At 53.8% G+C, this 25,377-nt stretch overlaps 1 protein-coding gene across 1 annotated transcript in view; it reads left to right on the top strand.

The window, feature by feature from the left end:
• Positions 1 to 7,559: 7,559 nt before the first annotated feature.
• SGIP1 (SH3GL interacting endocytic adaptor 1) overlaps positions 7,560 to 25,377 on the top strand; it is a 52,297-nt gene continuing 34,479 nt past the window's right edge. Inside the window, exons 1-7 of the mRNA XM_085586112.1 lie at positions 7,560 to 8,112; positions 16,670 to 16,733; positions 20,044 to 20,068; positions 21,552 to 21,629; positions 23,511 to 23,567; positions 23,938 to 23,992; positions 24,736 to 24,911. Of these exons, the coding sequence (XP_085442238.1) occupies positions 8,028 to 8,112; positions 16,670 to 16,733; positions 20,044 to 20,068; positions 21,552 to 21,629; positions 23,511 to 23,567; positions 23,938 to 23,992; positions 24,736 to 24,911 (540 nt within the window). The 5' untranslated portion in view covers positions 7,560 to 8,027. The remainder of the gene's footprint in view (positions 8,113 to 16,669; positions 16,734 to 20,043; positions 20,069 to 21,551; positions 21,630 to 23,510; positions 23,568 to 23,937; positions 23,993 to 24,735; positions 24,912 to 25,377) is intronic.

Below are 25,377 nucleotides of genomic sequence, written 5' to 3'. Positions count from 1 at the left end.
TCTCCCATCCCTGGGGTCTCTCCCCTCCCTTGGGTCTCTCCCATCCCTGGGGGTCTCTCCCCTCTTTGGGGGCCGCTCCCATCCCTGGGGGTCTCTCCCCTCCCTGGGGTCTCTCCCCTCCCTTGGGTCTCTCCCATCCCTGGGGTCTCTCCCATCCCTGGGGGTCTCTCCCATCCCTCGGGTCTCTCCCATCCCTGGGGTCTCTCCCATCCCTGGGGGTCTCTCCCATCCCTGGGGTCTCTCCCATCCCTGGGGGTCTCTCCCCTCCCTGGGGGTCTCTCCCCTCCCTGGGGTCTCTCCCATCCCTCGGGTCTCTCCCATCCCTGGGGGTCTCTCCCCTCTTTGGGGGCCACTCCCATCCCTGGGGTCTCTCCCATCCCTGGGGTCTCTCCCCTCCCTTGGGTCTCTCCCATCCCTGGGGTCTCTCCCATCCCTCGGGTCTCTCCCATCCCTGGGGTCTCTCCCATCCCTCGGGTCTCTCCCCTCCCTGGGGTCTCTCCCATCCCTGGGGGTCTCTCCCCTCCCTGGGGTCTCTCCCCTCCCTGGGGTCTCTCCCCTCTTTGGGGTCTCTCCCATCCCTGGGGGTCTCTCCCCTCTTTGGGGGCCGCTCCCATCCCTGGGGTCTCTCCCATCCCTGGGGTCTCTGCCAGGCGCTCCCCGCAGCTCCTGCCAGTGCGGGGTGGGAGCTGCGGGACCCAGCTCGGCTCTGCGCCCTCCTGGGACAGGGATGGACACGGATCTGTCCCCCCCGTGCTGCCACCATTAGCCGCAGATGTCACCCACAGCCCCGGGGGACAGCTGGCCTTGTCCCCAAGGACGTCCTTTCCCGCTGAGGCCACGGAGCTGGGATTTCAGGGGGATTTCCAGCAGCCCTAAGCGCACCCAGGGCAGCAATCCCAGGGATTGGGAGCAGTGGGAGCAGCTCCAGCCCTTCCCGGGGCGGGGGGACAAGGGTCCCACAGAGCCCCTGCCACTGCCAGGAAACTTCTGACCCGAGGTCACCGTTGTTCATGGAGGCTGAGCTGCAGAGAAATAAAATAATAAACAATAAAGCAGCCCTGCTGCTTTTCCCCAGCTCAGCCCGCTCTCCCGGGGGTGCAGCTGGATTTCCGTGTCCTTTTCCCCCATTCCCTGGGAGTTAGGGATGAGCGTGGCTCCCCGGTGATGTGGGACAGAGCCAGGACAAGGGACAGGACAAAACGGTGGCACCTGGGGAGGTTTAGGTTGGATATGTGGGAAAATTCCTTCATGGCAAGGGTGGCCAGGCACTGGCACAGCTGCCCAGGGCAGTGCTGGGTCCCCATCCCTGGAGGGATTTAAAATCCATGTGGATGTGGCACTCGGGGACACGGTCAGCGGTGGCCTCGAGGGTTTTTCCAGCCTCAGCGATTCCGAATTCTGTCCCTGCTGCACAGCCCCGTGTCCCCCTGCCTGGGACGGAGCATCCCCAGGTCCTGCTCCAGCAGAGCGCCGGGAGCCCTGGGCCAGCCGAGGGGTTTGGGGAGCCGAGTCCGCCTGGAGCTGCCGCGGGCGAGGAAGGAGAAGAGAAAACGCGAAGCTCACAAACAGGAAGGAGCCGGGCAGGCGCACCAAGGGCAGATTTTATCGGCGCTGGAACGGGGCCGAGCGCTCCTGGCAGCGGCTCCCGGGGAAGGGGAGGCGGGACAGCCGCTCCGCCACTGGGGACGCCGGGGGACACGGGGGCGGGGAGGCCCGGCTGGTGGGGTCGGGTGGGTTTGGGTGGGTTTGGGTGGGTTTGGGATGGGTTTGGGTTTGGGTGGGTTTGGGTGGGTTTGGGTTTGGGTGGGTTGGGGTGGGTTTGGGGTGGGTTTGGGTGGGTTTGGGTGGGTTTGGGGTGGGTTTGGGGTGGGTTTGGGTGTTTTAGCTCTCCCAAATGTCCCTTTTGGGCTGACACGAGGAGCCCAAACCCAAGAATTCCAATTCCCAAGGCGTCCCTGTCCCCAAGCCCCGCTGCCCAACTTCCCCTCTGCTGGGGGGGTTTCTGCCCGGCCCCCGCACATCTGCCCGGCCCCTGCACATCTGCCCGGCCCCCGCACATCTGCCCAGCCCCCGCACATCTGCCCGGCTCCCGCACATCTGCCCGGCCCCCGCACATCTGCCCGGCTCCCGCACATCTGCCCGGCCCCCGCACATCTGCCCAGCCCCCGCACATCTGCCCGGCTCCCGCACATCTGCCCGGCTCCCGCACATCTGCCCGGCCCCATCCCGTCCTGCGCAGCTGCACAGCTCCATCTGCCGAGCTGCCGGCGCTGCGCAGCCCGCGGGGCGCTCCAGAGCCGGGAAGCGCCCCGGGAACGGGGAACGGCCGCTCCGGGGACACGGCGGGGACCCGCGGAGCCGGGCACAGCTGGGATCCCGCACAGCTGGAATCCCTCACAGCTGGGATCCCGCACAGCTGGGACCCCGCACAGCTGGAATCCCGCACAGCTGGAATCCCACACAGCTGGGATCCCGCACAGCTGGGACCCCGCACAGCTGGAATCCCGCACAGCTGGGTCCCTGCACAGCTGGGATCCCGCACAGCTGGGTCCCTGCACAGCTGGAATCCCGCACAGCTGGGTCCCTGCACAGCTGGGATCCCGCACAGCTGGGTCCCTGCACAGCTGGGATCCCGCACAGCTGGAAGCAGACGCTCCGGGGCTGCCTCTGCCTTTGCTGCCCCGGATGTTTCCCAGCACCGCCCCCCACCTCTGCCCCCTCCCCATCCCGTTTCTTTTCCGGGAATAAATTAATTTTAAGAAGAATTCAATGTTCTTTATTGGTGTGGTCCAAGCAGGCAGACCCAAAGGTGATCAGGCCGCTACCCAAAGACAAAATAAATTTTAATGAAAGGCTGCAAGGGCATTCCTGAAGCTCGGGATTTTGCCAGGGCAGAATTTGTTTCTCTGGATTTCTTTACACAGCTGAGAAATTTCCCCTAAAGGAGGCAAAAGCTCCGTTCCAGAGCCCTGGAGTGGCGTGGGCAGGGGATGAACCGGCAGCACTGAGCCCGGGGCCGCAGGGGATGGATCCATCCCATCCCATCCCATCCCATCCCATCCCATCCCATCCCATCCCATCCCATCCCATCCCATCCCATCCCATCCCAAAGCACATCCCGGGCTGCCGCTGCCAGGGATCAGCCCCACAAGGGGCTCGATCATATTTCGGGTGGTGTGAAATGGCTGCAGCCCCCCAGGCCTGCACGAGGCCTTTGCCAGTGCTCCTGAACACTTTTTTTTTTTTTTTTCCCTGAAGAATAAAAATTAATCAATTCTCAGCGTCCTGGAGCATGCCGGGGCAGCCGCACCTGGTGCCCGTGGGGGTGGTGCTAATTACCCTGATTAGTGCGCGCTTATCAGGGGGGAGGTGGGGTCGGGGGCGATCCTGGAGCCGGGGAGGAGGAGCAGGAGCAGGTGGGATCCCCTGCGGGGTGTGCAGGGGTTCCCCTGGGGTTTTGGGGCTGGGGTTCCTGTTCCTGCCGGGATCCTCGGGATGCTCGGGGAATCCTTTGTTCCCCCAGCACAGGCTGGGCCCGCCCCGGGAGCTTTTGGGGCGCTCCCTCTTGGGGTTCAGCCTGCCCGGGTGGCTCCTGGAGGTGCCACTGGGATTTTGGGAGCTGGGGCTGGGCTGGTCCCCTCCGTGCCCCTCGTGTGGGGCTGGGGCAGCTCCTCCTGGGGCTCTCCCCTCTCCCAGCCTCCTTCTTTTGGGGAAAAACTCCTGGAAATTGTTCCGGGAGAGCTCCGAGCTCTGCCAGGGCCTGGAGGGGCTCCGGGAGAGCTGCAGAGGGGCTGGGGACAAGGATGGAGGGACAGGAACAGGGAATGGCTGGGAGTGGGAATATTTAGGTGGATACTGGGAAGGAATTTTGGCCGTGGGGATGCGAGGCCCTGGCACAGGTGCCCAGAGCAGCTGGGGCTGCCCCTGGATCCCTGGCAGTGCCCAGGGCCGGGCTGGAGCTCCGGGACAGCGGGAGGTGGCCCTGCCCTTGTCCCTGAAATTCGCTTTTAGCGGGGCCGGATTCCCGAATTCCCGGGGATCCTCCCGGCAGCGCGGCCGCCCCGGTTCCCGATTTGATCCCGGCCCGTGCCAGGGCGATGCCAGCCGCCCCTGGGCGCTCCCAAGGCGGGATTTGCCCTGCCCGGGCCGAGGATTTGGTTTTTTTTAGCAAATCCCGGCGCTCTGCGGGGCCGCGCTGTCACATGGAGCCGCGGCTGACTCCGCCGGCAGATGAGTAATGCAGCCCTGACTCATTTGCTGCCGCTTTTATTTGGGTTTTTTATTTATTTTCGATTTTTTTTTTACATCCTCAGCCCCTTGGCTTCATCTGCTGCTGGCAGCTCCTCGTGCCTCTCCTTCGGGAGCTGCTGGAGATTCCCGGGGCTTGGCATGGGAATTGTCCTTGAGGCAGCTCAGCGGGGCTGTGGGGGGGTTTGGGAGTGGAATTGTGAATTCCGGTTTTTGGAATATCGGCTTTGCCTCGGGGAGAGGGGTTTGGTGGCAGCTGCCCCCCCCAGGCTCTCCCTGTGCCAGCTGATCTTGGAAAGAGCCCGTTCCAGGAGCGGCTTTGTGGGTTCATTTTGGTTAATTTTGGTTATTTCGGTTAATTTTGGAGGGGGGTTTTGGTCAGCCCCCCTGGCAGGAGGAGTTTCACAGCGTTGATCTGCCCCACGGATCCAGGGGAAGCTGGAGCTGCCTGGGGGGAGCAGCAGCCAAAATTCCCGGGTGGATTTTGGCCAAAAGGGTATTTTAGCCACAGGCTGGCCTGGGCAGGGATCTGCGGGGAAATCCCGGCTCCCCTCGTTTTCCCGAGGAGCAGCAGCCCCCGGAGCCGTGCCAGGGGCTGGCCCGGGATGTGGGGTCACGGAATTCCCGGATTTAGGTCTGGCGGGACCTTAAATCCCATGCCAGCCCTGCCACCCTCCCCGAGGATCGCTGCTGACCCCGCCTGGCCTCGGGCACTGCCAGCGATGGGAATTCCGGGGCCCCGCAGCTGCTCCGTGAATTTTTTTGGGGGGGGTTGTGTTATTTTGGTGTGCCCAGGAGGAATTCGGGCACGGGAGGTGCCCGTGCATCCCTGGCATCTCCTGCCGGGGGTGCCAGCCTGGCTCCTGGGGCGGTTTCGGGGGCGGCATCCCACGGGCTGTGCCCAGCCTGGCACTGCCGCCGGAATTCCGCGGGGCACGGGGCTGGCAGCGGGGCAGGGAGGTCACAGGAGCTCCTGGCAGGGATTAAAGGAACCATCTGTTCCATAATCCCGTTCCACAACTGCCTTCCCCACACCCTTGGAGGTGCTTGCCTTTTAGATTGATTTTTTTTAAACAGGAGGGGAAAAAAAATTTATTTTTAATTTTTTGCTATTTTAATCGGGCAAAAAAAAAAATTGATTTTCATGAATGAAAAATGCCTTTAAAAAAAAAAAATTATTATTTTTTCAATGGGGAAAAACGATGTCCTGAGCGGGGACAAGCCCCGACGGGCACGGGGGGCTGCCGGGATGATCCCAAGGACGCTGGTGCCGGCGGGTTTTCCATCCGCGCTCCGAGCGGCGGAACGCGCGGCTGTCCCCAGAGCAGGGGCGGCTCCTCCGGGCACCCACGGTGCCCATCCCGGGATTTTTTTGGGAAGCGGCGGGGCCCTGGGCAGGGTTCGAGCCCCTTTCCTGCCAGGGGAGAATAATAAAATATCCGGAGTTTGGGAGCTGGGTCTGCCAGGGACGGGTTTAAATCCCGATTTTTCTTGGCTAAGCCAGGCGGGATCCCCAGAATTGAGGCTGAGCGCAGTGACAGCTCCGGGGACAGTCGGGAATGGGGGGTGGCACCAGGGGGGACACAGGGCAGGGTGGCATCATGGGGGGACACAGGGCAGGGGTGGCACCGGGGGGACACGGGGCAGGGTGGCATCATGGGGGACACAGGGCAGGGGTGGCACCGGGGGGACACAGGGCAGGGTGGCACCAGGGGGGACACAGGGCAGGGCTGGCATCATGGGGGGACACGGGGCAGGGTGGCATCATGGGGGGACACGGGGCAGGGGTGGCACCGGGGGGGACACAGGGCAGGGGTGGCACCAGGGGGACACGGGGCAGGGTGGCATCATGGGGGGACACGGGGCAGGGTGGCACCAGGGGGGACACAGGGCAGGGCTGGCATCATGGGGGGACACAGGGCAGGGCTGGCATCTCTGGGACACTTGCCCGGGCTGGGTTTGGCCCTGGCACGGCAGCGGCTGCCAGGAGGGCCCGGCGTGCCCGGCCCCGCTCCGCTGCTCCTGAGCCGGGATCCATCCCCCTTTTTTCCCGGATCCCTTTTCCCCAATCCCCTTTCCCGGGATCCCTTTTTTTCCACCCCGGGATCCCCTTTTTCCTTTCCCTTTTTCCCCCCCCCCCGTATCCCTTTTTCCCGGGATCCCTTTTCCCCAATCCCCTTTTTCCCTGGATCCCTTTTTCCCGATCCCCTTTCCCTTCCCCCCGGGATCCCTTCCCCCCCGAGTTCCTTTTTTTCCCTGGATCCCTTTTCCCGATCCCCTTTCCTTTTCCCTGGATCCCTTTTCCCGATCCCCTTTTTCCGGGATCCCTTTTTCCCTCCCCCGGGATCCTTTTTTTCCCCTTTCCCTTTTCCCCCAATCCCTTTCCCCTCTTCCCCCGGGATCCCTTTTCCCCAATCCCCTTTTTCCCGGATCCCTTTTCCCCAATCCCCTTTTTCCAGGATCCTTTTTCCCAATCCCCTTTCCCTTCCCTCCGCCCCCCCCGAGATCCTTTTTTTCCCTGGATCCCTTTTCCCAATCCCCTTTCCTTTTCCCCGATCCCCTTTTTCTCCGATCCCCTTTTTCCCTCCCCCGGGATCCCTTTTTCCCCGATCCCCTTTTTCCCTCCCCCGGGATCCTTTTTTCCCCTTTTTCCAGGATCCCTTTTTCCCTCCCCCGGGATCCTTTTTTTCCCCTTTCCCTTTTCCCCCGATCCCTTTCCCCTCTTCCCCCGGGATCCCTTTTCCCGGATCCCGGATCCGCAGGGCCGGGCATTAACCATCGCGCTGCCCGCAGTGGGATTAGGGCAGGGGAAGTGCGTCACGGGGTGCGCACAGGGGCTCTGCTTTTGGGGCAAGCGTGTGTGTGTGTGTGTTGGGGGGAATAAAAAATCCCCAAAATCTGGGAAATAGGCTGGAGCGCTGCCGGGGGTGTGCCGGCAGCGAGCGCGCATGTGAGCAGCGCCTCGCCCTCCCTTCCTGCGAGCAGCATCCTCCGCCCGCCCTGCTGGAGGTGATACAGGCGCAGCATCCATGGCCTGCCCCTAGCCGCGCTCCCCGCTCCTTCCTCCTCCTCCTCCTCCTCTCCTCCTCCTCCCGGCCGGGAAGAGCCGAGGCCGGGCGCTGCTGAGCGGGGCTCGCCCTCTCCTGCGTTTTTCCAGGCTCCCCGGCAATTGAGGAATGCGCTTCTGCCACCATGATGGAAGGTAGGCGATGAGCCGGGCGCCTTCTCCCCCGGGCTGCTGGCGGGCTGGGGGGAGCTCGAGCCTTTCCCGAATCAAGGATTCCCTCAATAATCGCTCCATGCGCCGCTGCCCCTAATCCCGAGGGCCGGAGGCTGAGCCCAGCGCCGGGCCGGTGATGGAGCCCCGAGCCCGTCAGGTCTCTGCAATTCCATCCCCAGCCTGGGTCGGCAGCTCGGGCTCTGCCCATTCCCGCTTTTCCGCCCAGCTGCCGCTTCCTCCGCCGGCATTTGCATCCCGAAATCCCGATTTTTTTTTTTTTTTTTTTTTTTTTTTTTTTAATCCCGCCGAGCTGTCGCTTCCTCCGCCGGGATTTGCATCCCGAAATCCCGATTTTTTTCTTATCCCGCTGTGGATGCGCGGCTGCCGGAGGGGATTCGGTGCTTTTGGCCGGGTGGATGAGCATCCTTTCGGTGGGAAACGAGGGAATCCGGACTCGAGATGATTTTTATTTTCCTTGCCGAGCCGCGGAGATGCTGGATCGGGGTTTTTCGGCATTAAAAACAAAAACCACAGGGATGAGGAGGGAATTTGGGCTCCGATGCTTCGGGGAGCTGTGTGTGATCCTGTGTGGGAAAAGCCTCTGGGCATGACAGGAATTTTATCCTCTGTCGTCTGTCTCGGCCGTATGTAAAGCTCTCCTTTATTATTTATCATCTGAATTCCTTCTGGAGCAGGATGCAGGGGAAGGATGCCTCGGGTTTAATTTTATTTTAGCGGAATGGATCCTCCAGGGCCAGCAGGAGCGAAATGGATGGAATTTTGGGGGAATTCTGGCCCGTTGGTGGCAGCAGCAGGGCCTGGCTCGGCGGAGCCTCTTCCAAGCCGGGGAGCTCCCCGGGATGACAGGCAGAAATTGGGAAATCGCTCCCCGGACTATCCCAAAATCTGGGGCTGCCCCTGCCCAAATTCAGCGGGAGAGGCCTGGGGCTCCGTGGGATTTCTGTGGGTTCAGGATCCTTCCCTGGCCTCGGGAATTCGGCCTCTCCTGGGCCGGGTTTTGGAGGGTTTGGTGGGAAGAAAATGAGTTTTGTTGTGCTGTAGATCCCAGGAAAAGCCTTCCCTGCTCTCCTGGGTGCTGATGAGAGTCACAAGCCAGAGAGGTTTTAATTTTAGCCCGTGACATCAAAGCCATCCCACGACAGGCAGGTCATGGCGGGGAAAATGCCGTTAAAATCCCGGCTGCTCCCGAAATTCCGGCGTTCAGGGAGGAGTTCTCGTGGATAAACTGGAGCTGTCCCCTTGTAGGCCTTGCTTGGAGTTATTTATTCGGTTTTCAGGCTGCTTGGGGGAAGGAAATTGGGGTTTTGAGGCTCTTTGGGGTTTTTGGGTTTGGGGTTTCTTTTGGGTTTGGTTTTATTCCTCGCGGGTTTTGGCCTGGCAGGAGTTTTGGAGATGGATCCAGGGCTGGATCTGGCAGAGGTGGAATCACCTTCCATGACCCAGTCATGCACGGGGAAAAATTAAATACTCATCATAAAAACGGAATTATTAAACAGCTCGAAACGTTCCCCAAGTGGCTGATGCAAACCTAGAACAGAAGTTGGGAAATGAGAACTAATTCCTGGGTTTTTTCAGTTTTGAAATAGTTGGAAATTGGCTGGATTTGTGGGAGAGTGAAACTTCGATCTGAGATGCCACCGAAACTCTGGCCCCTTATTTAATTTTTAAATAAAATGATATTTATCGAATATTTAGATTTATTTAATATGAATACAATTAACTCCATGGTTTTGACAAGCGTGGCTTAATTGGAGCTGACGCTTTAAAACGTGTTCAAAACACCGAGAGTTCCTCGCAGAGCATCTTAAAGGGGTTTAATTAGTACTGTGATTAATTCTTTAAATCATTTGTCCTGCTGGAGTGGTGGACACCGAGCTGGCAGTGGAGGGTGGGTGCAGGACCTGAGGCCACCCATGGGCAGCAGGATGGACCTGGCTCATGGATCCTCTTTGGAGCCTTTTCCTGGGAAAAAAGAGAATTCACCGGGTTGGGAACGGCGCAGGATGAGCAATTTGTGCTCAATATATGGAATATTTTGTCATTCTTCTGGGAGATGCGAGAAAAACGTTTCTTGTTCATGGATGCCTAAAAGTCCCAATGATATCCCCAAAAAAAACAAGCAAAAGGGTTTTTTTTTTCCCCAGCCCCCCAGCCTTGCTGGAGGACGCTGAAGGTGTCTCCAGGAATGGAAATTCCTCCACTTCCATGGGGCAGGAGCATTCCATGGCTTTGCCGGGTTTGGTTTCACTCAGGGGGGGAAGAGGGATTGGGATTGGGATCAAACCCCTGGAGATGCCTCCTGGTGGGAAGTGGGGATGGGATGGGGATCAAACCCCCTGGAGATGCCTCAGGGTGGGAAGTGGGGTTGGGATGGGGATCAGACCCCCTGGAGGTGCCATGGGAAGTGGGGATGGGATGGAGATCAAACCCTCTGGAGATGCCTCCTGGTGGGAAGTGGGGATGGGATTGGGATCCAACCCTCCGGAGGTGCCTCAGGGTGGGAAGCAGGATTGGGATGGGGATCAAACCCCCTGAGGTGCCATGGGAAGTGGGGCTGGAATGGGGATCCAACCCCCTGGAGATGCCTCCTGGTGGCAAGCAGGGTTGGGATGGAGTTCCAACCCCCCAGAGGTGCCTCTGGGTGGGAAGTGGGTTGGGATTGGGATCAAACCCCAGGGAGGTGCCATGGGAAGCAGGGTTGGGATTGGGATCCAACCCCCTGGAGATGCCTCCAGGTGAGAAGTGGGGATGGAATGGGGATCCAACCCCCCAGAATTGCTTCTGGATGGGATGTGGGGATGGGACAGGGATCCATTCCCCGGGAGGTGCCACCAGGCGTGGAACAAGAGGGATTTGGAGGTTCCCTGGCATCGGGAACGCTCGGAAGCGCCCCGGGCACGTGGTGGAGGCGAAAATCCGGCCACGGAACGGGTCGGGCTCCTTTTGGAATTCCCCGCAGGGCGTGGGGAGGCTTTGATGAAGTTGGGAATGCTCTGGGGAGACGGGAGCAGGCGTGGCTCCTCTGGAGAAACCGTTCCTGCTTTTCCTGGGGTGCTCCTCCAGACCTCACAGTGGGGCAGAAGCTTCCCAGAGTGGGAATTTTTTGGAGTTTCTTCAGCCTGTGGAGTTTGGTCGCTCAGGGAATTTCCATGGAATGTTCTGTCCAGCTGGGGACAGTGGGAGCTGTCCCAGCCCACGGCAGGGGTGGGGTGAGACAGGATTTAAGGTTCCTCCCAACCCAAACCAGTCTGGGATCCTCCGGTCGCATCCAAACCGGGAAAATCTTCCTGGAATCATCTTTAGAATCCCCGGTGGTCTCTGGTTTTGGAATGCTGGGCCCAGAGGCCTCAATGGCACATCCAAAAAAATCCTTCTCGTTGGCTGAAAATTGACTTTATTTCAGTAATTTTTGTTCGGATCTGCTCGGCGTTGTCTGCAGGACTCGGCAAGGAAATTATCCGGGAAAACCGGGGGGGATTTGGGGAGGTAAAATTGGGAGGGTTTGGATTTGAGGAGGCAAATCTGGGGTTTGGATTTGAGGAGGTAAAATTTGGGGGGTTTGGATTTGAGGAGGCAAATCTGGGGTTTGGATCTGAGAAAGCCACCAGTAGTTTTGAGGGAATATCACGAATTCAAGCAAAACCATCCCAGGAAATTCCCAGAGTCTGGAGCTGGATTTTCCAGGGTTCCATCAAAAATCCAGGCCTGAGCTCGGATCCAAGGAGAAGCAGGGCTTGGTGTAGGACATCTCCATCTTTGCCCTCTGAGATGGATTTTTCCAGACCTGCTGGAATTTTCTGCAGAACTGGGAAGGAAATCACTTTTTCAGGATGTAGGAGAAGATTTATTTTTTCCCCTCTTTTCCCAGGAAATACTGAGCCTGATCCAGGGATTTGGCTGCTTTGTATCCCAGGATGGGCTGGGGGTTGGGGACATCCCACCAAAGATGTCCATGGAGAATTTTGGGATGTTTTTGGGGGGCTGATCCAGGTGGGTTTGAGGTGTCAAGGAGGAATTTTGTGGGAACGAAGCCTTGGAAGTGAAAAGCTTGGAAGAGAAGTGGGAAAAAGCTCTGGAGCACTCAGGTTTGGGGTTCAAAAATCAACATAAAAGCCCCCAAAATAACACAACAGCAACAAAAAAAAAAAAGAGGCAAAACCTGGGAAAAAAACGTGGCAAAACCCAAAAAAAGGGGGAAAACCTGTGGGAAAGAAGTGGAAAACATGAAAAAATGAGGCAAAACCTTAAAAAAAAAACAAAGGCAAAACTCCTCCTTGGGGTGAGCCCGGTTTAACATGTGCCCTCGGGCATCTGGAACTGGTGCAGGAATTTGGGATTTCCTGCCAAGGCAGGAATTTCCTGGGCGAGTCACTCCCAGGAAAAAAAGAATTCCAGGTGAGGTCGGGGCTGCTCACCTTGGACCCCTCCAGAGGGGGTTTTATCCCTAAAAAACGTGGATTTGGGGTGAAATCCGGCCTGAAGTGCTGATGTTGAGCCCCCAGAGCTGTTGGAGGTGTAAAATGGGATTTAGCCAGAATTTGTGGCAGGAATCTGGACCCAAATTTGGGAGAGGAGGAATCTGGAGGAAAATGGGATTTATCTAGAGGTTATGGTGGGAATCCCAACCCCGTTTTGGGATTGGAAAGGAGGAATCTGAAGGAAAATGGGATTTATCCAGATTTTCTAGCAGAGATACCAACCCAGTTTTGGGAGAGGAGGAACAGGAAGGAAAATGGGATTTATCCAGAGGTTATGGCTGGAATCCCAACCCCATTTTGGGATTGGAGAGGAGGAATATGAAGTAAAATGGGATTTATCCGGAGTCTGTGGCAGGAATCCCAACCCAAATTTGGGAAAGGAGGACCATGAAGGAAAATGGGATTTATGCAGAATTTGTGGCAGGAATCTGGACCCAGTTTTGGGGGAGGAGGAACACAAAGGAAAATGGGATTTATCCAGAATTTGTGGCCAGAATCCCAAGCCAGTTTTGGGATTGGAGAGGAGGAATCTGAAGGAAAATGGGATTTATGCAGGGTTGGTGGTTGGAATCCCAACCCAGTTTTGGGAGAGGAGGAACAGGAACAGGAAGGAAAATGGGATTTATCCGGAGTTCGTGGCAGGAATCCCAGTCCTGCTCTGGGGTTGGAGGGAATCCAGAGCTGCTCCCGAGCCTATATATATATATGTATTTATTTTCCCATATATATATATGTATTTATTTTCCCATATATATATATGTATTTATTTTCCCATATATATATGTATTTATTTTCCCATATATATATATATGTATTTATTTTCCCATATATATATATATGTATTTATTTTCCCATATATATATATATGTATTTTCCCATATATATATGTATTTATTTTCCCATATATATATATATGTATTTTCCCATATATATATATGTATTTCTTTTCCCATTAATGTATATATAGGGATTTATTTTCCCATATATTAAAACATATATATATTTAGGGATTTGTTTCCCCATATATATATAGGGATTTATCTTCCCATACGTGTATTTATTTATTTATTTCCCCATATATATATATATATTTATTTATTTTCCTATATAATTTTCCCATTTTTCCCTGGCAGCTGATTTTTTTTTCACTAATTTCAATAACCCCAGCCCATGCCCATGATTATTTTCTTTTATTTTTCCGCCAAATTTTGGGATGAAAAACCCAAAAGCCCCAATCTGGAACAAATTCTTCCCCCGCTTTAACTCTATTTTTTGCCCCATTTTTAATTCTCCTTTTTGCCCCATTTTTAATTCTCCTTTTTGCCCCATTTTTAATTCTCCTTTTTGCCCCTTCTAGCTCTATATTTTTTCCCCCCATTTTAATTCTATTTTTCTTTGGTGTCATTTGTGTTTAGGTGGGGTTTTTTTGGTGTTTGTGGTTTTTTTTATGACTTATTGAGGAAAAAAAATTTAAAATTCTCCACCTACTCTCAGTCAAGAATTGAGCAGCTCGGGTTGGCATTAATTTGTGGCAAATCACGGGAATTTGGGGATAATTGGAGCAGGAAGGATGAGATTTCCCTCCCTCAGGCACAGCAAGGATTTCAAGCAGCCCCAGAAATAAATTAAATAAATATATCAAATAATTTAGCATGGAAATCATTAAAAGTGCAGCCTAAATTAATTAATATTTAATAATTAATATCATTAATAACATATAAAATATTGTAAAATGCATTATATAAAGTATATATCATATTATAAGCAATAAAATAATACATTATATATTTTAGATATTTTATTTTGTATCATATATATGAAGTAATAGAAAATGCTATAAAATAATACAGACTATAAAATACTATATATAATGCAGTATAAAGAATATCGAATAATAGAATGTAATAATAAATGGATCATAAAATACTAGAAAATGCAATCTATAAATATATAACATTGCATATATTATAAAAGATTGAATAATAAAATTGAGTATATAGAATATTATGTATTTTAATTAATATAATGACATTAGATACTATAATATATATCCAGAGTTTGTGGCAGGAATCTGGACCCAAATTTGGGAGGGGAGGAATATGAGGGAAAATGGGATTTATGCAGAATTTGTGGAACCCCAACCCAATTTTGGGATTGGAGAGGAGGAACATGAAGGAAAATGGGATTTATCCAGAATTTGTGGGAATCCCAATCCAATTTTGGGATTGGAGAGGAGGAATCTGAAGGAAAATGGGATTTAGCCAGAGTTTCTGGCAGGAATCTGAACCGTTTTGGGAGGGGAGGAACACAAAGGAAAATGGGATTTATCCAGAATTGGGAATTCCAACCCAATATTGGGAATTGAGAGATGGAATCTGGAGGAAAATGGGATTTATTCAGTGTTTGTCGCTGAAATCCCAACCCAGTTTTGGGATTGGAGAGGAGTAACCTGGAGGAAAATGGGATTTATGCAGAGTTTGTGGCCGAATCCCAACCCAAATTTGGGGGAGGAGGACTCAGAAGGCGAATGGGATTTATGCAGAATTGGGAATCCTAACCCGACATTGGGATTGGAGAGGAGGAACATGAAGGAAAATGGGATTTGGCCAGAATTTGTGGAATCCCAACCCAATATTAGGAATGGAGAGAAGGAAGGTTTGGCTGCTCTCTCTCGGTGGAGAAGGTTTGGTCGCTCTCTTGATGGAGAAGGTTTGGTCATCCTTGGTGGAGAAAGTTTGTTTGCTCTTTCTTGGTGGAGAAGGTTTGATCGCTCTCTTGGTGGAGAAGGTTTGGTTTCTTCTCGGTGGAGAAGGTTTGGTTGCTCTTTCTTGGTGGAGAAGGTTTGATCGCTCTCTCAGTGGAGAAGGTTTGGTTTCTTCTCGGTGGAGAAGGTTTGGTTGCCCTTTCTCGGTGGAGAAGGTTTGGTTGCCCTTTCTCGGTGGAGAAGGTTTGGTTTCTTGTTGGTGGAGAAGATTTGGCTGCCCTTGGTGGAGAAGGTTTGGCTGCCCTCTCGGTGGAGAAGATTGGGTCACTCTTTCTTGGTGGAGAAAGTTTGGGTTGCCCGTAGTGGAGAAGGTTTGGTCGCCCTCTTGATGGAGAAGGTTTGGTCATCCTTGGTGGAGAAGGTTTGGTTTCTTAGTGGAGAAAGTTTGGTTGCTCTTACTTGGTGGAGAAGATTTGGTTTCTTGTTGGTGGAGAAGATTTGGTTTCTTGTTGGTGGAGTAGGTTTGGTTTCTTGTTGGTGGAGTAGGTTTGGCTGCCCTTGGTGGAGAAAGTTTGGTCATTCTCTTGGTGGAGAAGGTTTGGCTGCTCTTTAGAAGTCTGAGTCTTGCCAGGATGGGTCCTGGGGAGCTTCAGCCCCAAAAGCTCCTGGAGGGAGCTGGAGGAGCAAATCCCAACCTCGGCTCAGCCCCCGCTCCCAAAAACTTGGGGATTTTCCTGTGCCAGGGATTCGGAGCTCCTGGGAAGCGCCGGGCTGGGGTTGTCCCCAGCAGCCGTGTCCCTCTGCCGGTGGCTCCCAGGGACGGGACCAGGAGGACTTTTGGGAACGGGAGAAGGAGCGCTGCCTTTGGACAGGGGCGCCGAGAGCAAGCCCCCCAAAATATTGACTGGAATCATCTATTGGGAACCAAATATCGAGTGGGAAATAGTAATTATGAGATATTGACTGTGAAACAATTAACTGTGGGGAAAAAAATAATTAAATGTGGAAAAGGATATTAATTGGGAAATGAATGCTAACTGGGAAGTAATGACCGGGAAACAAATATTGAGTGAGAAATATTAACTGGGAAACAAATATTAACTGTGACACAAATATTGAGTGAGAAATGTTAACTGGGAAACATTAACTGTGACACAAATGTTGAGTGAGAAATATTAACTGGGAAACAGATATTAACTGTGACACAAATATTGAGTGAAAAATGTTAACTGGGAAATATTAACTGGGGGGAATATTAACTGGGAAATATTAACTGGGGGGTAAATTAGCTAGGAAATATTAACTGGGAAATATTAACTGGGGGGGTAAATTAACTGGGAAATATTAATTGTGCAATAAATATTAACTGGGAAAAAATATTGAGTGAGAAATATTGAGCTGAGAAATATTAATTGGGAAATACTGAGTGTGAAACAATTAACTGTGAGGGAAAAAATAAAATGTGTTAATTAAAAAGTGTTAACTGGGAAGTAAATACTAACTGGGAAGCAATGACTGTGGGAAGAAAAATATTAACTGGGAAATAATAATGGTGGAACAATTAATGGGCAATGATAACTGTGAAGCAAATATTGAGTAGGAAATAATAACTGAAACAAATACTGAGTGGGAAATGTTAATTGGGAAACAATTAACTGGGAAATAAGAACTGGGAAACAATTAACTGGGAAATAAGAACTGGGAAACAATTAACTGGGAAATAAGAACTGGGAAACAATTAACTGGGAAATAAGAACTGGGAAACAAATATTAAGTGGGACATAACTCAGTCCCACACACTGGGAAGGATTTAATAACCATTAAATGAACAAATAAATGTCCAAAAATGTCCCGGAATTCCGAGATTCCCGTGGCTCTGCCTCTTCCCTGTTTTCACCTCATTTGGACGGCGGCCGGTGAGACAATGGGGAACTCCGAGGAGGATTTATTGGAGGGGTCACGTTAATTTTTGCATTTTCTCTGTGTTCTTCCCCCCAGGACTGAAGAAACGCACCAGGAAGGCCTTTGGCATACGCAGGAAAGAAAAGGACACGGATTCCACGTGAGTTGATGGCAGCTCATCCGACTTTAACGAGCTTTGAGGCAGGAATTTGGGGCATCCCTCGGCGTCCTGGGCTGGAGTGTGGTCCCCGAACCCATCCCAGCTGTGCCCCTGCTGCTGCAGCAAATTTGGGATTTCCTGGGAGCTCCGGGGGGGATTTTTGGGGGCCGGTGGAGAAGGAGGACGCGGGGTTGGGGCGGATTCCTGCGCGCCTTCAGAGCTCGCTGGAGCTGCAAATTCCATTGACGCGGATGCTTGAGCCGGGTTTGGTGGCTGGGGAAGGGGCAGCACAGGGATTTCACTTCCCAGAAAACATCTGGCACGGGATTCTTCCCACATCTGGCTGGGAGATGCTGGGGGGGGACTGAGCCCGGCCTGGGGAGAGTCTGGAGCTCCAGGAGAGGCTGAGGGAGCTGGGAAGGGAATGGAGAATCCCTGAGGAGCTGAGGGAGCTGGAGAATCCCTGAGGGAGCCGGGAAGGGGCTGGAGAATCCCTGAGGAGCTGAGGGGGCTGGAGAATCCCTGAGGGAGCCAGGAAGGGGCTGGAGAATCCCTGAGGGAGCCGGGAAGGGGCTGGACAATCCCTGAGGAGCTGAGGGAGCTGGAGAATCCCTGAGGGAGCTGAGGGGGCTGGAGAATCCCTGAGGAGCTGAGGGGGCTGGAGAATCCCTGAGGAGCTGGGAAGGGGCTGGAGAATCCCTGAGGGAGCTGAGGGAGCTGGAGAATCCCTGAGGAGCTGAAGGGGCTGGAGAATCCCTGAGGAGCTGAGGGGGCTGGAGAATCCCTGAGGAGCTGGGAAGGAAATGGAGAATCCCTGAGGAGCTGAGGGGGCTGGAGAATCCCTGAGGGAGCTGAGGGGGCTGGAGAATCCCTGAGGAGCTGAGGGGGCTCAGCCTGGAGCAAAGGAGGCTCAGGGACCTTCTGGCTCTGCACAGCTCCTGCCAGGAGAGGTTTGGGATCTGCTCCAGGAGGAGAGGGAACGGCCCCGGGCTGGGCCAGGGCAGCTCAGGGTGGATTTTGGCAAAATTCCTTCCTGGAAAGGTTCTCCAGCCCTGGCAGAGCTGCCCAGGAGTCCCCATCCCTGGAAGGGATTTAAAATCCATGTGGATGTGGCACCTGGGGACCTGAGGTGGCCTTGGCAGTGCTGGGGATGGTTGGGGTTGATGATCCCAGAGGGGTTTTCCAACCCCAACAATTCCATGATTCTCAGCCACCACTGCTGTGGCTTTGGGGTGGATGTCCCCAGGTGCTGTGGCCGAGGAGCCTGTGCCACCATGTCCTGGGGACAGAGGGGACAGGCAGCAGGGAGTCCCCTCCTGCAGCTCTGCTGGGGTGTTTCGTGTCTGTCGGCAGAAATTCCGAGTTTTTTCCTTTTATTCCGTTTGGATTCGTTCCCCTGAGCTGTTCCATGTGCTGGTGGGAGCTGCTTGGAGGTTTCCCGTGCCAAGGGACAGGCCTGGCCAGGTGGCCCCGGTGGCACTGGCACCTCTCCCTGCTGCAGAGAGCGGGGTGCCCGCGGAGCACGCCCCGGAGAGGGACGGGCAGCCCGAGGTGCCACCCTGCCACCCCGGGGTGGTGGCATCCCTCCAGCGAGCTCCAGCTGGCCGGGGATTCATCCATCGTTTATCGCGCTGGGTGGGAATGATGCTCCTTGCTTCTCCTGCTCCTGGAAATCCGCCGGAGCCAGCGCTGGGATCCGTCCCGCTGCTCCCCGCCGTGGGAAGCGGCTGCCGGGGCCGGGCGGGCTCCGGGTGCCGGGGAGGACGCTGCAATTAGCAGCAGCGGTAATTAGCACCGCGGGGTCACGGTGCGGTCACCACCCCAAGGGCTTTGGGAGCTCTCCAAGGAACCGGGAGAGGAGAGAGGGAAGGGAGGGATGGAACCGGGAGAGGAGAGAGGGAAGAAGGGGATGGAACCGGGAGAGGAGAGAGAGAGGGAAGGGATGGAACCGGGAGAGGAGAGAGAGAGGGAAGGGATGGAACCGGGAGAGGAGAGAGAGGGAAGAAAGGGATGGAACCGGGAGAGGAGAGAGGGAAGAAAGGGATGGAACCGGGAGAGAGAGAGAGAGAAAAAAGGGATGGAACCGGGAGAGGAGAGAGGGAGAGAAAAAAGGGATGGAACCGGGAGAGAGGGAAGGGATGGATGGAACCGGGAGAGGAGAGAGGGGGATGGAACCAGGAGAGGACGGAAGGGAAGGGATGGAACCGGGAGAGAAGGGAAGGAAGGAAGGGGATGGAACAGGGAGAGAAGGCAGGGATGCCTCGCCCTGCGGTCACCCCGGCCGGGCCACCACCCTGGCAGGACACCGCGCTGGGGTCCTGGAGCTGCTCTTGGTTCTGGGATGGTTCTGCTGGAGCTGCTGCTGGGTCTGGGATGGTTCTGCCGGAGCTGCTCCTGGGTCTGGGATGGTTCTGCCGGAGCTGCTCCTGGGTCTGGGATGGTTCTGGAGCTGCTCCTGGGTCTGGGATGGTTCTGCCGGAGCTGCTCCTGGGTCTGGGATGGTTCTGCCGGAGCTGCTCCTGGGTCTGGGATGGTTCTGCTGGAGCTGCTGCTTCTCCCCCACCTGGGGAGGGGCTCCCCGGCCATTCCAGCCGGGATGGGAGCAGGAGGTGACACCTCCGGCGCTGGGGATCGCGCAGGGAGGGGAAACATAAAAGCAGAAGGGAATTTTGCCACTTCCAAAGGATTTCAGGGAATTTTGCTCAAAGAGGTGGAGCCTAAACAGGAGAGATGGGAAGTGGCATGGATTGATTGGAAAGCTTTCAGGGCTGGAGCTGTTCCCTGTGGAACAGGGAACTCCAGCAGGATTTTGGTGATGCCTGAGCCGGGTGTGAGCTGGTGGCACATCCCTGGGAGCTCGGGAGGTGGAGGAGCCTGTTTGGATTCCATGGATATTTGAATTCCCTAAATCCCAGCATCCCATGACCCAGCCCAGATCCCAAATCCCACCAGCAGCTGGGGATTAGGGTCCCTGGGGAGCCTCAATCCCCTCTGGCAGATCAAGGCCTGGAAATTCCTCCAGAAGGGATTTCCGTGCCCTGGAAAGGACGGACACGGGGCAGGGATGTGCCTGTGGGATGCTGCAGGAGCCAGCCCCAGCACTTTATTTCCTGATAAACCCAAAATTAATCAGCTGATAACACCAGGGAAAAAATTCTGTGACCTTGCATGGGTTCCACGAGGAGCAGGAAACTCGGATGTGCCGATAATTCTGGTTTTTGCTGCCGTGAACTCATTTAAAACCCAATTTCCACGAGTTAATTGGGGGTGGTCTGGGCACTAACACAGCTCCTTTCTCTGCTCTTTCCAGAGGGTCACCGGACAGGGATGGCATCGTGAGTATTGCCCAGTGTCACCTCCCCTTCCACCACCGTCAGCATTTGTGGGCAGTTTTCTGTTTAATATAGAAAATAAATGTAAAAAAAAAAGGCAAATTCCAGGTTTCCTGTAAAAACACCAACAGAACCTTTTGATTTCCTGTGCAAATCCCAACCGAAGGAGACCTGAGGAGTGCCAGGGGCAGAGGGAGCAGGTGTCCTGCTAAAGCCCAGCTCCTCATCCTCGTTTCCACCCCTGCTAATTGGCTTGGGCCAGATTTGCTGCCTGAGGAGTTCATTGCCAGAGCAGCTGTTTCCAGCCTCTATTTTTATTTTCTATATTAACCTGAAAACAAGGAGATGTTTGTGGTTTGGTTTGGTGTTTGTTTTTTTTTTTTGTTGTTTTTTCTTTGAATTACTGCTGCTTTTATTCCTGGTGTTAGACTGAAACGTCCCTGCTAGAGCTGGGTAGGAGATGGGCCCTGTCTCTTTTAGTGTTTGATATCAAAAATATTCTGGGTTCAGCCTGGGCTTTATTTCTTCAGCAAATCCAGATTTTAGAATTTCACCTCAAAACAAAGACGAGTCCCTTGTGAGGCTCAGCAGGGAGAGCAGTGCTGGGGTATCTTTTAAAAACATAAAAATCTAGGGGACCAAACTGCTCCTTGCAAGAAATCACTTCCGTTTCCCCCCAGTCTGACCCAAAATCCTCAGCTTTGGGCACTCCCTGCGTTTTTAAGCTGCTTGTTAGGAAATAGAGATGAAAGTAAATGTAATGCCTTCAGCAGGGCTCTATTCAGCAGAGATAAATTAATAAATAGCAGGTTTATGCTGGATAAATTAATAAATAGCAGGTTTAGGCAGGATAAATTAATAAATAGCAGGTTTAGGCTGGATAAATTAATAAATAGCAGGTTTAGGTTGGACACCAGGAGGAATTGCTCCACAGAAAAGTTGTTCAGGGAGGTTTGGAGTCCCCATCCCTGGAGGTGTCCACACCTGGATGGGGCACAGCTTGGGCTGGATGATCCTGGAGGCTTTTTCACAATTTTAATTCTGTGAATATCCAGGGAACAGCCCCAGGTTGTTCCCTCTTCCAGCAGAAATCCCACGAGCAGCTTTTCCTCGCCAGGTGTGGGCAGAGGGACCTCAGGTGTCCTCTCCAAGGATGCAGAAATGCAATTTTTAGGGAATAAAACCAAGCTCCTGGAGGTGTTGGTGATGGAGACATTTAATATAATTTTTCATCCTCCAGACCCTTTTCCACATAATTTTTGCAGCCACTGGAGTGGCCAGGAGGCAAAGCCTGACTGCTGAATAGAGCCCACAGGAAAATCCACCTTCAATCCTGGTGGAGCCACAGCTGAGCCTTCCTCTCCTGACAAATCCGTGTTCCCTAGTTCCTAAAACTTCATTTTGTGCGTTTGAAAAGAAACCCAAAAAAAACCCAGCCCAGGGAGCAGATATTTTAACCCTTTTTCTGCCACCCCCACCCTTGCAGCAGCCCAGCCCTCATGCCAATGATCCAACTTCCAATAGCAAAGCCGAGGGCACGCGGGAAGGAGGAAATAAAAACGGGGTAAGGAAAACTGAGCTGGGAAAACAGGGAGCCACCCTTGCTTTGGAATGCAGAGTGGAGGAAAAAGCCTTTAGGGTCAGCCAGGCCGTGGAAATGGGGTTAAATAAAAGTGGATAGGGGAAAAGCAGGAATCCCCTGGAACAGCACCCAGAATTGCCACGGAACAGAATCCAGAGTGGGTTTGCCCCGGAACAGAATCCAGGGTGGGTTTTCCCACAGAATTGAGTGGATTTTCCCCCAGAACAGAATCCAGAGGAGGTTTTCCCACAGAATCCAGAGTGGGTTTTCCCCCAGAACAGAATCCAGGGTGGGTTTTCCCCTGGAATCAAATCCAGAGTGGGTTTTTCCACAGAACAGAATCCAGAGTGGGTTTTGCCACAGATCAGAATCCAGAGTGGGCTATCCCACAGGATCCAGACTGGGCTTTCCCCTGGAACCAAATCCAGAGTGGGTTTTTCCCCAGAACAGAATCCAGGGTGGGTTTTCCCCTGGAACAGAATCCAGAGTGGGTTTTCTCACAGAACATAATCCAGTTGAGGTTTTCCTCCGGCACAGAATCCAGGGTGGGTTTTCCCCCGGCACAGAATCCAGGGTGGGTTTTCCCCCAGAACATAATCCAGAGTGGGTTTTCCCACAGAACATAATCCAGTTGAGGTTTTCCTCCGCAACAGAATCCAGGGTGGGTTTTCCCCCAGAATCCAGGGTGGGTTTTCCCCCAGAATCCAGGGTGGGTTTTCCCCCAGATCAGAATCCAGGGTGGGTTTTCCCCCAGATCAGAATCCAGAGGAGGTTTTCCCCCAGATCAGAATCCAGGGTGGGTTTTCCCCTGGCACAGAATCCAGGGTGGGTTTTCCCCCGGCACAGAATCCAGAGGAGGTTTTCCCCCAGATCAGAATCCAGAGGAGGTTTTCCCCCAGATCAGAATCCAGGGTGGGTTTTCCCCTGGCACAGAATCCAGGGTGGGTTTTCCCCCGGCACAGAATCCAGGGTGGGTTTTCCCCCGGCACAGAATCCAGGGTGGGTTTTCCCCCAGAACAGAATCCAGGGTGGGTTTTCCCCCAGATCAGAATCCAGGGTGGGTTTTCCCCCAGATCAGAATCCAGAGGAGGTTTTCCCCCAGATCAGAATCCAGAGGAGGTTTTCCCCAGCTGAGCTTCCAAAGAAGCTGCTCCGTGCCGAGGTGAGGGGCTGCATCCAGCCCTGGGTCAGGGAGTGCATCCTGCCAGACCCTTGGCAGGGAGCTGGGATGGGAATGGTCCCTCTGGAAGCTCAAGGGAACCATCCCATGGGATTCTCCCATTGAGGTGCCCAAAATCGTGGTGGCCATGGGACTTTGGATGGGTTTGGGTGCCCAGAGCCAACCAGGAAAGGGTTGCCAGAGGTGGTGGATGGCTGGGGCCTCTTCCAAACCAGAATTTGGGAATTCTCTCCATCCCAAGCAGCAGTTCCTGTGTGTGTTGGTGTTTCATGGCACGGACTCATCCCACTGCTCCATCCCCAATCACAACGCCTGGCACGCGGGATAACGGGATCTGAAGCCTTCTTGGGGTTGCCCTTTCTTGGGGAAGGGGTTTTATCCCCCAGGAAATATTTCCCCACAAGTTTTCCTGCTTGACTGGCATTGGGAGCTCCCCCAGGGCTGGAAGATCCCAGCACGGGGAGAAACGGCCCTTTCCTCACTTTTCCCTAAGGAATGTTTAGATGCCCACCTAAGGAATATTCAAAAAACTCCCTCCTTTCATCTCTCTGGGATGGGAAAGTTCCAGAGATGGGGAATGCTGTTGGGTTTCTGGTGTGGGTGTGGAATAACAGCAGCAGCATCTCTGGGATGTGCTGTGCTCCTGCTTCCTCCCTTCGAACCGTGGGAATTTTCCTTTCCAGAAGAAAACCAACGGAGCCCCAAATGGATTTTATGCGGAGATCGACTGGGACAGATACGTAAGTGTCCCCTGGAGCTGCCCTGCCTCCAGCTGCATCCCATGGCAATCCCTGGCACTTCCCACACTCATTTGGGGCTTTTTGGGTGAAATCGGCTCAATCCAGACCCCAGTTCCATACCTTCAGGCCAGCCGGAATTCCCAGGGATGAGGTGGCCCTGGAGAGCTCTGTCCTGGCCCACGGGATCTTGCAGTTTAGTCAGAGAAAAGTTTGAATTATAAACAAGGATTAAAGCTTTTCTGCAAAATGAATCCTGGAATGTGAGGCGCCCTTTGCTCTGTGTGGCCCCAGGGGGTTGGGCTGTGCAGGACATCCTTTCCCATAGGAATTAATGCTCCTCATTTTCCTGGTTTTTTTGTTCCTTATCCAGAACTCACCCGAGCTGGATGAGGAGGGATACAGCATCCGACCCGAGGAACCAGGATATATCCTTTGGTTTTGGCTTTGCCTCTTGGGTTCCAGCCTGCAGCAGGAGCTGGGGTTCGCAGGCAGGCACTGGCTCTTCGCATGTCATTGTTGTTATTCTTTATTATTAATTATAATTATTTCCACCTCCTGGTTTTCATTTGGAGCTGGCTCTCCACAGATAAAGCTGAATTCCTAAGGGAATTACCTGGGGCATTTGAATTGTTTTTGGTTCACTGCTGTGAAATGAGGAGTGGGGGAACATCCCATGGGACGCTCCAAGGAGACCAAAATGTCCATAATTATCCCGGAGAAAAGGAGGATCAGGGAGGAGCTTCTGGTTTGTGACAAGGAGGGTGGAGCCAGGTGGGGCCGGGACAGGAGGAGGGTGAACAAATGACCTCAAATTCCAGGGGAGGTTTAGGTTGGATATTAGGAAAATCTCTTCATGGAAAAGGAATTCCCCGGGGCAGTTGTGGGGCTGTGCAGTTTAACTCCGGAGGGATTTAAAATCCGTGTGGATGTGGCACTTGGGGACACGGGGCAGCACTGGGGGGTGGATTGTCTCACAGGGCTTTTCCAACCTGAGCAATTCCATGAAATCCAGACAGGGACGTACCCCTGAGAGCAGGGATGCAGCAGTGGCAGCCCAGCCCAGGATTTCCTGCCCCGTTTTGGGCTTGGCGCTTGGGGACCACCAGATTCCCTTCTCCAGTGAGCCTGGGGAGCACCGAGGCAGGGAAATTCCTTAACTCTGCTCTACCTACCAAAGGAAAGCACTTCTACTCCTCCAGCGAGTCGGAGGAGGAGGAGGAGGCGCACAAGAAGTTCAACATCAAGATCAAACCCCTGCAGGCCAAGGACGTCCTGCGCAGCGCCGCCACCGTGGACGAGCTCAAGGCCTCCGTAGGCAACATTGCACTTTCTCCATCCCCCGTGGTGAGTCCCCCCAGGCTTTCTTTTTTTCCCCCAGTCTGTCTTTTTTTCCCCCCAGTCTGTCTTTTTTTCCCCCCAGTCTGTCTTTTTTTCCCCCAAGTCTTTCTTTCTTTCTTTCTCCCCAAGTCTTTCTTTCTTTCTTTCTCCCCAAGTCTTTCTTTCTTTCTTTCTCCCCAAGTCTTTCTTTCTGTCTTTCTGTCTTTCCCCCCAGTCTGTCTTTCTGTCTTTCTGTCTTTCCCCCCAGTCTGTCTTTCTGTCTTTCTGTCTTTCCCCCCAGTCTGTCTTTCTGTCTTTCCCCCCAGTCTGTCTTTCTGTCTTTCCCCCCAGTCTTTCTTTCTGTCTTTCTGTCTTTCCCCCCAGTCTGTCTTTCTGTCTTTCCCCCCAGTCTGTCTTTCTGTCTTTCCCCCCAGTCTGTCTTTCTGTCTTTCCCCCCAGTCTGTCTTTCTGTCTTTCCCCCCCAGTCTGTCTT

The sequence above is a fragment of the Lonchura striata genome, chromosome 8 (genome assembly GCF_050655825.1).
Source record: "Lonchura striata isolate lonStrDom1 chromosome 8, ASM5065582v1, whole genome shotgun sequence".
Lineage (NCBI taxonomy): Eukaryota > Metazoa > Chordata > Aves > Passeriformes > Estrildidae > Lonchura > Lonchura striata.
Note: the sequence above shows the minus strand (reverse complement) of the source record. Positions and strands in the feature narration are given on the sequence as shown.